At 36.4% G+C, this 14067-nt stretch overlaps 1 protein-coding gene across 2 annotated transcripts in view; it reads right to left on the minus strand.

The window, feature by feature from the left end:
• The window catches only part of RGS22 (regulator of G protein signaling 22), a 182870-nt gene that overhangs the window by 60258 nt on the left and 108545 nt on the right, over positions 1-14067 (minus strand). For both annotated transcript variants that reach the window (XM_082432682.1, XM_082432681.1), the window contains exons 15-16: positions 4036-4230; positions 1632-1724 (exon numbers count right to left, since the gene is read on the minus strand). In XM_082432682.1, coding sequence (XP_082288808.1) covers positions 1632-1724; positions 4036-4230 — 288 coding nt within the window. The remainder of the gene's footprint in view (positions 1-1631; positions 1725-4035; positions 4231-14067) is intronic.

The raw sequence follows: 14067 nt of genomic DNA on the forward strand, positions 1-14067 counted from the left end.
TCTGTTCCTTTCCATTCCATTCCCTTCTTTTCAGGAACATTAGTAAATATTTACTATACACTTGCTCATAAAATATTAATTTTATTATTTTTGTTGGTACAGAAGTAATATGTCTTTTGTAATAAAAAGAAAACAAAAAGCATACATTGTACTACCATTCAGAGATAACCACCACAAACATTTTTATGTGTATCCTTTTAGTCTTTTTTGTACACACATGTGGTTTATTACAAATGGAAATAGGACTATACAACTATGTATGGTTTTGTAACTTGGTTCTTTTTCTTAACGATATATCATGAACATAAAACATTAGTTTGTGTATAAAAGTTTTTTATGTTATAGAGTAGTACAAGATACTTTAGATGTAATCTCCTTCATATAACAGTTAATTGTCACGTATTTTTAACACCTCTGATGTTTTGCGAACAGTTTACAAGTCCTTCAGGGCAAAGAGCTAGAGAGGCTTATTCTTCAGAAATCCTTCCTATGTAACTCCCTATATAATTAATTCACCTCCCTACTTGTTTTTGAAAAGCATCAGACCATGAGATAAACTACCTATATTTAAAAAAATCAATTTTTGATAGGTATAAGTATTATGAATAGTATTATAAATTCAAAAAAAATTTTAAAGATACAACTTTATGAATTTTTATGTATCCTTTCCAGATATTAATAGAATTTCAAATAAAGAATTTCTGTGTTTATAAGGCAGTAACATGAAGGTTACATTTAAAAAATAGCTTTACTGTTTGTGTAAAACTTTATTGCAAAAGAATAAAGATTTCAGATAGGTACAAAGTAGAAAATTTAAAAATCACCTGAAACCTTACCACTCAGAGCTAACTTTTTAATATTTTGATGAACATTTTTCCAGATAGCCCTCTTTGCATATATGTATACACCTAGGAATGCATGTATAATTTTAGGTGAATAGGATTACACGATACCAGTGTTTTTGTTCCCCACATTTTTATATAATAATATGTCGGGGGCATTTTCCATGTCAATAAGTATGAATCTAAACTGTCATTTTTATGTAGATACGCACATTTAATCTTATGGCCTTATGGATCTATCATGGTTTACTTAGCCAATCACAAATTTGCAAATTTATAAATCAAAATTAACACTTTAATATCCTAGTCAATCCTATGATCTTTTTATTGACTCTGTTAAAGCCTTTCCATATTTTTTCTTTATTATTTTGCTTATTGCTGTCACACAACACTTCCTTTTCTGTTTGGAAAACTCAATTTAATTCTTTTGTGACTTGACAACAAATAGCGCTGCTGCCATACAGAAAATAACCAGTAACATTCAAAGGAATATAATGTGGCTTGAAGGCTCCTAGCTAAGGCAAACGTGTATCTTGGCTCCCTATGCTACTTCATCTGCTTTATTTTTCTGGCTTTGTTGTTAAATGTGTCAATAAAATGTGACACCTGTCAAATGCAGCATGTTGGGCAAAGAAGCAGCAGAAAATGAAACTGCCTGTCCCCTACTTTATCAATACATGATTTCCTCAATATAGGATCCCTACTCCCTCCCCCGCTCCCCCCCAATATATGCAGTGATAATCCTTCCTAGGTTAAAATCTGTGTTTTTCTAAGTAGAGAGTTTCTTACCTCAGCTTTCTTGGAAACTGTCTCTTTATGCAAAGCCTGTAGCTTTCTGAAGTACGTGGAATCTAGCTGTCGAGTTTCCTCCACCAGCTCCACCTATAATAACACAATAATAAAGTTTGTAACATCAAAACAATGTGCATTATGAAAAAGTGGGGAAGGAATGCACCATTTGCCAATAACAGTGGGCTAAAAAATAAATACACTTGACAATAAAGTAAGTTAGTTTGGAGGCAGAAGCAGGAAGACCCACATAGTGAAAGACATTAGCTACAGCAAAGTCAGGCTTCAAATGATAAAAAACGTATACATTTCTATGTAATGATATAATGCCACCAAAGATCATTCCTCCTTTCTGGACACCCCATGTGAACCAGCAGACAATGCAAACATGTTGGGTGGATCACTTTTCCATCTTCTATTCTTTATAACAGGATAATAGTCATGAAGATAGGCACTGTTAGCTTTAGGGACCAAATAATCCACAGTAGAACAAAAAAAATGACTGGACTCTATTGTTATCAGTCTGTGAGCAAAGGTTTTACCGCCATAGCAAGAGAGGGGAGAGTCAATCATCCAAGTAAACCTCACAGTAGGACTTAGCCTTCAGAGTGCGTATTGCACTGCTTCATACGGTCAGGAGAACAAGATCATTTTCCATTTCTCTATTGAGAGAAATCAGTTTGTCCGACTGAGAACTCCTGTATTTAATAATTCATTTTGGTTAAATCTTCTTGTTTATCCCTTTTGGGAAAGAGTCTACGTGATCCAGCCAGCTGGACTTTTCGAGGAGTCCTCTGGGCTGAACTTAAGAAGTTTATAGAATTAAGAGAAATTTATTTTTCCTCTTATTAAAAAGAGTGTATAATTTGTCCCAGGCATTTCATAAGAATCACTGCTAATGCTAAAACTTCTTGGTTTAGGGAAGTCAGTTATAATTCTGAATCTGTTTTGTCATCCTAGGACCATATCTTATATCCATTTTCCTCTGTACCATATACTGTATTTAAAATCATGACTGGGGACTTCCCTGGCTGTCCAGTGCTTAGTACTCTGCGCTTTCACTGCGGGGGCATGGGTTCCATCCCTGGTTGGGTAACTAAGATCCCGCAAGCTGCGAGGCGTGGCCAAAAAAAATTTAATTAGTTTAAAAAATAATAAAATCATGACTGGAGAGAATTTTTCTTTTCTTAAAAAAAACAATTATTTATTTATTTGGCTGCATCAGGTCTTAGTTGCGGCACGCAGGATATCTGCTGCCACATGTGGGATCTTCATTGTGGCATGCGGGATCTAGTTCCCTGACGGGATGGAACCTGGGCCCCCTGCATTGGGAGCACGATGTCTTAACCACTGGACCACCAGGGAAGTCCCTGGAGAGAATTTTTTAAAAATTTCATATAATATCCCAATTTTCCTAGTGTAAAATAAGTATTTTTGTAGTAGAAAGGATACAAATGCTAATTTTTCAGGACAAAACGAAATCAGGACTGAAAAATTCATTAGTTTGGTCAATGAATTTAGTGAGCCGTAGAGTTGTGTTGGTCACTATCCAATAAGGTGACTCTATCCGAGGTGCTTGGTATTAATTTCATCTTAATTACCTCACCCATCCTTTCTGGGAGAAGACATGACCAAGAAGTTGTTCAGGAGATCTGAATGAAGAAGAGCAATACAGAGACAGCAGGGATCCATCTGAAATGACCTCATGTACAGGGTACATGCATTAACTTAATATTAAAAATACCCACAAATGGTTTTAATTTGTGATTCAAAATAAACATTTAAAGAAATTTCCTCCACCCATCAATAAGAATAGTGAAAATATTCAAGCACTGAGACTTAAAATGACCTCTTTTGGAATGAAAAAAGATGTGTTGATACTTTTATCAAATCAAGCAGTCTGACCTGATGAACATCTGAGGGTGCTTTAAGTCAGAGAATGTGCTTTCCACAGTATATATGAAACGTTTATATTTTCCATGGGTGTAATATTTACTGTAATTCATCCAGAATAAAAATAAACAGCCTCCTTCCATTAATCAAAATTAAAGTCACTGCTGAGAAATGGCAAGAAGTGACAAAGCCAGTATATTATCATGGCATATTTTATTGGTTCACAGGAAACCAAAACTCAGATTTTTCTCTGCTGACATATTTGTAGACAGACTTAAAAATGACATCAATTTTAGCCTTTTGTTAGGACACAACACGGAAACTGGCAAAAACTAAGTTAATAAATACTTTCCCTGCCCCAATTTTGTGTCTGCCCAAATCTTAACTCTGAGTCCCTGGCCCACATGAAATCTTTTCCAGCTTTTCTCTCTTGTGAGTTAACAATGTTGGCCATCATCAGTTTTGGAGTAAACCTGAATTGTTCACACACAATTCATCAGTGCCACAATACCTTTCTGTAAGCAACTTGGTCTGATTTTGCCATCTTTGTCCAAGGCTCAAGAAGGAGGAGAAGGATATATTCTTCTGCTGTGTCGAAAAGGTCTTCAAATGGCAGCTGTATTTTCATATAAATTTCTTTCTTCTTTTCCTGTTGGAGTCCAATGTCAAGAGTGGCTGAAGGAGCAATGTATGTGGCAAAAAGATGCTAAGGGAGAAGGGGGAGAAAGGAGAGGATATTGGAAGAAACCATAATGGTTAGTAGATTCCTCAGCAAAGCCATTTTTAAAAAGTTAAGAGAAGGCAAACAAGCTCAAGAGATTGTTTTTCTTGAAAAGATGTGTAAAACTACTTAAGACAAAGCAATGTGTTTATTCAAAACCTTTGCTTTTCATTTTCTTTTCCTATTTCTTTGTTGGTTATTAGTCAGCTAGTCACTGGATCTTGTATAAGTGTACGTGATTTGGGTATTCCATTTTTTCTCAAATTACTATTATGTATTATTATGATTGATTCCAGGTTATACGTCTCTTTTCCTTATGTTCATGACATTTCTAACATATTTGTGTTACTTTCCAAAGTGGTTTGAAATGCCCTTTTGGGAAAAAGAGACAAGAATTCACCAGGGCTGAAAACTGACTATCAATCTAGAGACCCAACAGACTACCTCCCCTACCCAACTGAGTTCCAGAGTTCTTAATTGTCTCCCTCTGGTGTCCAATGCTGTGGAAGAGATACAAGAAGGAAATAAGAGTGGATGGAAAGATGTACATGGAACTTCTAGCTTCCTAGACAAAGCTGCATAAATGTCTCTTCCATTCTACTCATTTGTCTCGTCTCTCAATAACAGCTATTTAAATCTGAGAAGCAATTTAATAACATTTAATTTTTAAAATGTTACATACTGGATATGTCATGCCTTGCACATCACATTTAACTGAAGTTTTTGTTATTGCTTCATACTTAAAATTAATGAATTTTATGGCATGTAAATTAAACCTCAATAAAGCTGTTAAAAATAAAAATTAAAAAAAGAAAGACTATTGGTGATTTCTCCCAAAAGCGACACACTCCTCCGTTTTAAAGATTATCTGATTTCTGTCATAATTTTTTCTTCATTCTGTTCTATTTACATCACTATATCAAAATAAATAGTTATCTAAAAAAAAAGAATCTCTAATTAATTGCATTTTATTTCAATTTTATTTTTATACTTAGACTTTGGAACTGATAATGCCTAGATTCGACCCAGGCGATAAGATAGATAGGTAGACGGATAGATAGATATTTGTACCAAATACCGAATAATAGTCCTATGTAAAATAATCTTTTAAAAGTTTTAAAGGGTTCACATTAATAACATAAGCATTTACTGTGTATCCACTACATCTTAGACACTTGGATAGGTGCTATGTATGTAAAGATTAATGAATGCCTGCCCTGAAGGAGCCATTTGGTGTGATATAGAGATGAAAACCAGTGGTTACAACACAGTATGCTAAGTATTACAATAAAGGTATGTATTGAAAATAAGATCTTCAATAATTGTCTTTCTTTTTAAGCTCACCTCCATTAATCACCTTTTAAACTTTACACTCAGATACGCATTTTTCTGTAATTCCCTAAACCTTGATGTTTTGCCATTCTATACCATTGCACATATTGTTCCTTCAATCTTGTATATATGCCCTACCCCATGCACCTTGTCTGCCTGATAAACTCTGATTTATTCTTAAAAACCGATATGGATTTCTCCTCTTCTCGGAGCCCTTCACTCATACCCTCCTCCCAAGATCATGCTTTTTACTACTACACTTATCACACTATAATGCAATCATGTATTTATGTGTCTTCTCTTCTAGAACAAGGATCTTGAGGGCAAATAATGCAGCTTAGTCCTCTCTGATTCTCCAACTCCTAAAAACTGTTTTGGTAGAGAGTAGATGTTATAAATGTTTATTGATTTGTACTGAATCCACAGAAAAGACTCATTTTTATCTTGGAATGGGGAAGGAAAAGGTTCAGAAACTCTTCCAAGAGAAAGATAAGCTTCTTCCTTAGTCTTTAATCTGAATCTTTAAAGATGAGTTGGAGTAAGTCAGACAAGAGAGGGGAGTTGATGAGAAGGATAGTCCAAGAAGAAGGAAAACATGGCCCAAGGCATGGAGGCCTAAGGGGGTTTTATAACCTATAGAGAGAGTCTAGGCTCCAAGTAGATAACACTGGCTAAAGGAAAGAGGTAGAATAAGAAAGGAGGATATAAAGGGAGGAAGGCTCCAGAGCATGGATATGATCTGTTTTCCTTTGGTAAGGAATTTGAATTTTTACCTAAAGATATAAAATGGGGAATCTCTGAGGAGTGACATCTTTAGATATGAATTTTAGAAATAAATCACTGTGGCATCATATGGAAGAAACGGTTTGAGCAGATCAAGATTTGAGGCAGTTTGGAAGTTATTTTAATAGCCAGACAAAAAATTACAGGCCACCCTCATCTCTTGTTTGCTTTTCTGCAATAGCCTCCTAACTGGTCTTCTCAGGTTCTTCTTTGCTTCTTCATGGTCTTTTTTTTTTTTAAACCACAGCAAACAGAGAAATTCTTTTGTGTATTACTCCTCCATTCAAACTCTCCAGTGACTTCCCATCTCACACAGAATAATAGCCAAAGTCCTTATAATTACCTATAATTGGAGTATTTGGACGTTTCTCAGCACTGAGAGGACAAGGATTATAGTTCAGGACCTGCCAGCAGGGAAGCCCCTATAAACCCCAGGCTCTCAAAACACTCTAAGAGCAGGGGTGGACCTGATACAGACTCTTGCCTTGAGTCTTTAAAGGGCCAAAAGAAAATAACTGCTAACCTATAATTCTATACCTGGTAAAAAAAATACTCTTCTAAAATAAAAAGGAAATAAAGATGTCATAAGTCAATAAACAAAACCAGAATTCATCACCAGCAGACCTACACTAAATTAATTAATTAATTAAAGGGAAGCCCTAGACAAAAGCAGGATGGAATATAGAACAATATAAAGCATAAATATGTAGGGAAATATCAATACATATTGATTGTAAAATATAATAATAATGAATAAGGTCAGAGGAAATCGTAAAAGAGCCTAAGAAAAAGAAGTCAGAATTGAAGGTTCAGATTTAAAGTGCAGTTGAAATGACCAACCATGAGGCCCATTATAGGTAGAAAAGCACATGAGGTTACAGTCAGGGTAGTAATACAATAACAAGCAGGGCAGAGTATCAAAGAAGTAGAAGTGAAGATAAAGGAGAAGCCCATGTAGCATAGTTAAAAGGAAGGACTATAAAGTTCAGTGTATAATAGGCACTCAATAAATATTTGCTAAATGAATGAATGGAAGATAGTGGCCTAATCTGAAATTACGATCTGAAAGGGAAATTTCAGAGTTCAAAAATTTTAAGCTGGAGTAGTCCCAAATTATGATGAATTCTGATATATGGCCATCCCTATAGCTAACTTAGGAGAAATGGAGATAAAAGACATTGGAATTGGGTAAATTAAGAAACACTCTAGCACATACGTTATAAGGATTATTAGTTTGGGTATTGAAAAAGCTTCAAGGTGATAAAAAAGAAAAAGTAGGGAGAAATTTCATGAGTCATGTATTGAAATTTTCTAGGAAGATAAAGAGAACTGAAAAGGTCTTTAGATAACATTAGTGAGGTTAAGGAGGGGGGAAAGGAGCAGATGGAGCAGACTCCAGCATTTCTGAAGCTATTAAAAGATGAGTCCTGAACAGCAGCAAAGAACATCTCTTTCTTCCTAAGGGTTGTGAAATACGGGAGAAGGGGCGTATTTAAAAGCCATTCTAGATGTTCTATTTAATTAGATAATCTGCAAGTCTGGAAAGTCCCTTCCCTAAAATATAGGTACATAGCCTGCTGGATTTAATAGTCCAAAGTGAACCATACTCTTACCAAATGATTCTAAAATATTTTAAATGAAATTTGCTTCAGACACACATGGCAATTTTTCCTAACCTTGGGAGTTATTTAGAAGAATGACCTAAATCTAACCTGTTTAACAAGCTAAGATTGTATCAGATTAAAATCTACTCTTAAACATCTTCTAAACTGCAAGTTTTAAAAAGTGCACTAATTAAAATAGTGTCTATACTAAGGTAAATTAAGAAACTAAAAACTAACATGATCAAATTAACAACATTAAAAAATGTCTCTAGAATTTGTTTCAGTAATTTCAAATTTACCCCAAAGGAAAGTAAATTTGACCCCCCAAATCACTTAAAATCAGTTCCTATTTAGCAAAAAAGAAAAGAAAAGAAAAAAAAATCAGTATTCAGGTTTTATTGGGGCAGGAATATCCTCTAATGGCAAAATAAAGCAACTATTTTATCACTGAGTCAGCTACATTCAAAACTGTAGTTTAAGGAGACTTGGTGTGCCACATACCAAACTCTTTGTATAGACATCAAGGTGATTCCTTTGATTTAAAAGCATAACAGTGAAGAGGGTAAAGTACCAAAGAAGCTGAAATGGTGACTAGAATAACAGTGATAGAAGTGACTGTCAGCTTCTGGTGGACACCCAAATCTATTCCTTTCCTTTCGACTCCCAGTCTTGCCTTCACTCCCTCATGTCTTTTAAAATCTACTGCTACCCACAGTCTTATGACACCCTAGATGCCATTTATATACTCCATCATACCTTCTGCAATTTTGCTTTATGATTTTCTTCAGAATGACCTTCACTTCACTTTACCATTTACTATATTAATAGCACAGCTTTCTCGCTCTGACCATTACTCTTCATCTTTTTGTACCTCTCACCAAGCTTTGCTTTACTTTCAGCACAATCTGCGGTTTCTTCCTGTCCTCTAAATAAATCATGCACCACCTACTCTGTCTTACTTTCTCACACAATTTGGACTGAAAACTGCCCATCGTTTCAACTACACTCTTAAAACATCCTTAATTCCTCCCACCTCAATCTGCTACCTTGTTGAGGCCAAATTCTGGGTCACCTTAATCATTCGTTCATTTTTCCAATTCTATACTCAAGCTCCCAATAAAAGCTATGATAGTTGGTTCAGTTATAAATACTCTTTAAAATACAAACAACGACAAAAAAACAAAAAACAAAAAAAACCCCACCTCAGCTGTGATCACAAAACTTGGCAAGATTTTGCTTATTTCTAAACTTTGCCATGCTCCTTAGCGCTCCCAACTGTACCCTTATGCTTCTCCACATTCAGTGGACTTTATCTTCCACTCAACTGGGAGAAACCACTGGTATGGATGCCCTCAACTGTCCCCTCAAGAGCTTTCTTCTAAATCTTTCTCTTTCTCTGATGTTTCAAAATTTTCCTTCCCAAGGCTAAATGATTCATGCATGCTGTTGACTCCATTTCCCCAGAAACGTGCAACACCAATTACACCCTTAATCCACCTTTCCTTTGATTTCATCTCCTTTCTAATGCTTCAAAGGTGTTCTAACAAAGCATCTCTCCTATTCTAATTGTCACCATTTTGTCCACAAACTATCACCCTTTCTCTCTTTCCCTTCCCAACAAATCTTCATACTCACTTTTCTATCATTCCTCAATCTATTGCAATCTGGTTCTCATGCCAAAGAAACTGATGTCGCAGATTACTAAGAACCACGTAATTGCCAATTCAATGGTTTCTCTCCTTAATCTTCATCCTACTTGATGCCTTACGCAGCTTTTTTTGTTTTGTTTTGCTTTTAATTCTTGGCTGCGTTGGGTCTTCGTTGCTGCGTGCAGGCCTTCTCTAGTTGTGGTGAGCAGGGGCTACTCTTTGTTGAGGTGCACGGGCTTCTCATTGCGGTGGCTTCTCTTGTTGTGGAGCACGGGCTCTAGGCATGGGGCTTCAGCAGTTGCAGTACGTGAGCTCAGTAGTTGTGGTACACGGGCCCTAGAGCGTGTGGGTTTCAGTAGTTGTAGCACGTGGGCTCAGTAGTTGTGGCTCGCGGGCTCTAGAGCGCAGGCTCGGTAGTTGTGGCGCATGGGCTTAGTTGCTCCAAAGCATGTGGGATCTTCCCGGACCAGGGCTCGAGCCCATGTCCCCTACATTGGCAGGCGGATTCTTAACCACTGCACCACCAGGGAAGTCCCCTTACGCAGCTTTAACACTGTTGACTCTCTCTTCTGCCTTCAACACTTTCTCCTGATTCGCTGCCTATTTCCATTCTTAGGCTCCTTTGTTGATTCCTCTTCCTCCATATCCTCCCCTTAAAGGAAGGCATTCATTAAAGTTCTATGTTCAACTATATTTTCTTCTTAATTCATACTCTTTCAGTTTCACACACATGCCAGGCACTCTCTCACAAGACTTTCACAGTATGTGCTCTATGCCCTCTCTATACTCCACCCTCCTCCTCTTTTCCCCTTTGCTGGGCTTCTATTCATCCTAAAGGACTGAGTCTTCCTTGACTCCTGAAGTCTGGCTTAGGTATCTTTCTTATGTGTGCCCATAGGACCCTGTATTTGTATGTTTCTCCCACTGGACTATAAACTCTATGAAGACAGATTTGGTCTACTTTGTTTATTACTGTATCCCTAGCATCTAGCATAATGATACATTTAGAATGAATGAATGGATGAATGAATGAATTAAAGACTTCATCCATTCTCAGAGACTTAACAATCAACTATATGTGGAAGAAACACAAATATACACAGCTTTAGACCTGATTTCCTTCCTGAACTGAAAATCTTTGCTTCTAGCTGCCTACTTATTATAGCTACATGGATAGCCTATGGACCCTCCAACTCAATGACTCAGTAATATAACACATTATCTTTTCCTTTTCCAGTTTTCATACGATTCACAGCACAGTCTTTGACTCTTCCTCACTTTCCTTCTTCCTCAAATGCAAGTCCTGTGAATTTAACTCTCTACAATAAAACAAGAAAAAACTGACAAATATAAAAATATGAGGAGGAAATAAGGGGCAGCAGTTCCATCCCAACAAAAACCATAATAAAACACAGTTTTCTCTCCAAGCTAGATCAGACCCTTTCCAGGCTACTCCCTACTTCCTGACCTCACACTCTTACTGTGCTCTATAAAGTCACAGGGCTCCATGTACACTTTTTGTTGTTGTTCGACTATTTTGTTCCAGTTTTTTTTTTTGTTCCAGTTTTATTGAGATATAATTGACATATAGCACTGTAAAAGTTTAAGGTGTACAGCATAATGATTTGACTTACATACATCATGAAATAATTACCACAATAAGTTAACATCCGTCATCTCATATAGAAACAAAAAGAAAAGACAAGGAATTTTTTCCTTGTGATGAGAGCTATTAGGATCTACTCTCAACTTTCATATATACCATATAGCAATGCTAACTATAGTCATCATGTTGTACATTACATCCCTCGTACTTATCTCGTAACTGGAAGTTTGTACTTTTTGACCACCTTCATCCAATTTTCCCTCCCCACACCGCCCACCTCTGGTAACCACAAATCTGATCTCTTTTTCTCTGAGTCTGTTTTTTTCCACAAATGATTTAACTGCATATCCCATAACCTCAAGGAGCTACAATTAGGGTAGCCACGTGACTTCATTCTGGTTTAAGCCTACCATCCTGGCATAATTATTAATATTTCCCCCTTTATTTTTGAAAGAATCCTGGTTTAGATGATAAATTATATGGTCTCTCTATATTTAACTGCCACCAGTTAGACAAAATGAAAGTTTCTCTAAAACAAGACACCTGGAAGTGCTCGACACATATTTAAAGCTAAAAATAAAGGAAAGAAAGGCAGAGGAACTACTTTCTAAGGAACACACATTTGTCTAATTTGAAATCATATGAATTGAATACCTGATATCAAAAGCCAAAAATCCCAAAGCAGGAATATTTTATTTAGAACTTGGATTGAAGTTTCACAGACTTCCCTGTTAAGAATAAATGTTCTAAATCAAAATCTTAAAAGAAATTTTAAAATATTTCCTCTCTCTGATTGTACCTAAATGTAGGTATTTGTTCGCCCTCCGACTTTTTTTTTTTTTTTGCTTTCTCGAAGCCAGTTTATCAGAACATTGTTTGTTATCACCTAAGTAACTTCTCTTTGTTCAAATATCAACCCCCGCTATGATAACTAGCATAATCCTTAAGAGTAATATACTCCCCTCGCCTTCTTGACTCTTTACCAGTTTTATTATAAAATCACAGAACTGGAAGCATTAGAAAGGGTCTTGAAAGCCCACGTTGTGCGCATTTATTGGCTTCCTTTGAGGCTTGGTCTCTGGTCTCTTCCTCTTCCTCCCCTCTCCAGGAGGGTGGGGACAAAGGTGGTTACAGGGGTAAGGAGGAGAAAACTGATTTATCAATCCTTAATTAGGCCACACAGTAAAATTATAGTATATTCAACTTAATTTTGCCATTACATCTGAGAATGTCTTTCTAATATGTGATTCTAATAATCCAGAGATCATCTTTAAGTGGATAACTGACCAACTGACTATATATAACAAACATAAGGGATGTAATCATATATATGAAACAAAATTAAAAAGCTAAACAACACATTTAAGATCTATATAAAGATGGTGAAAATCATTTGTACGTTGATGTAAATTGACCTTATAATGAAACATAAAGATTATGCTTTATTATAGCTAAGTAATATAGTCTAATCACAGGTTAGAAACATCATTTAAGTATCCTGCATCATTTGCTTTCTTATTGGCCACCCAGTTCTTCCTTTTCAGCCACTGACTAAATAACAATGTAGCTAATGTTGGAGGGGACAATGCTCCCTTCATATCCTAGTCAGCTACTCAGATTCACATTAAAGTGGAGATTCACTCACAAACAGCTGTGGCCGACATGATTCCAGTTTAAACATTAACCTATGATTCTTTAACAACCCAGCAGGGAAGCTTCTGAGAAGGGATACAAGCCTGTCTGTGATCAGACTGCCTGGCACTGCACTCAGCATGGCTCTCTCTAAACCCCATCTCTCCTGGAGACACTCAAAGGTTATGTAAGCAGGAAATGCACGATGGGCGGCTTGCCCGGCCCTGCTCTATACCTGTGCCTGTGACTCACTTTCTTGGCATCTGTATCAGATATGCAAATAAAAAGCCATGCCTCCCCCTGAAACATCTCTTACAGTCTTGAAATGCTGGGAGTTAATTTTCTTGTTTAGCTAAACTCTCAAGACTATGAAGAAAAAAAGGTGTAGGATAGATACCTTGGAGACAGGAGGAAGAATGGAACTGGAAAGTGGAATGGAGAAACAAACTGGGAGAAATGAAGACAGAGAGAGAGAGAGAGATTTTGATAAACATTTGCCTTCTAAAGGACAGTAAGATGACAAACAATATTTAATTTAAATTATTTTTAATACACATGACCTTGTTGGAATTATAGGAAAAAATACAAAAATGTGTCTGCTTGCCTTTCAAGGAAATCTCAGATGATTCATTACTTAGAGCTAATATCCTGAACACAACAACTGTATTGCACTACATAGGAGACGGCTCAAATTAAAATATGATACTTCCCATTGCAATTTATATTTTTTCCAATGCTAAGATACTTTCCATGCAAGGTTTCAGCATTGCCACTTAATAGCTTTCAAATTCACTTTGAAAGTGTATGTGATGAGCATATTCTTGGATGAAAGTGGATACCAATCTCCTTTCAAATATATCATAATGCATTCCAGGCTTGGCTTTCCGACATTTTATTGATTTTCATAGACCCTGAAATGTATTGATGTTTTCTTACTGCATCATAAAGTCTAGAGGAACATACCTGAGGAAGGAGAATTTGGGGTTTATTGAGTTTATTCTTGTTTTTAACAGTGTAAAAAGCAAAAAAATAATGAAATAGCCTCCAAAACTTTCTGTGCTATTTGGGTTTCTCTTTGTACCAAGGACTAAATGATGCCAGCTATGGGGTTAGATTCCAATTATCATGCTGTAGAAGCACCCAACGAAGTACTTTCGCTGTGCCAAAGGTGAGCACAGTCTTTGGGAAAGCATCTTTTCCATAAGTAGGGGCCATT

Source organism: Balaenoptera physalus (assembly GCF_965194825.1).
Source record: "Balaenoptera physalus genome assembly, chromosome: 17".
NCBI classification, from domain to species: domain Eukaryota; kingdom Metazoa; phylum Chordata; class Mammalia; order Artiodactyla; family Balaenopteridae; genus Balaenoptera; species Balaenoptera physalus.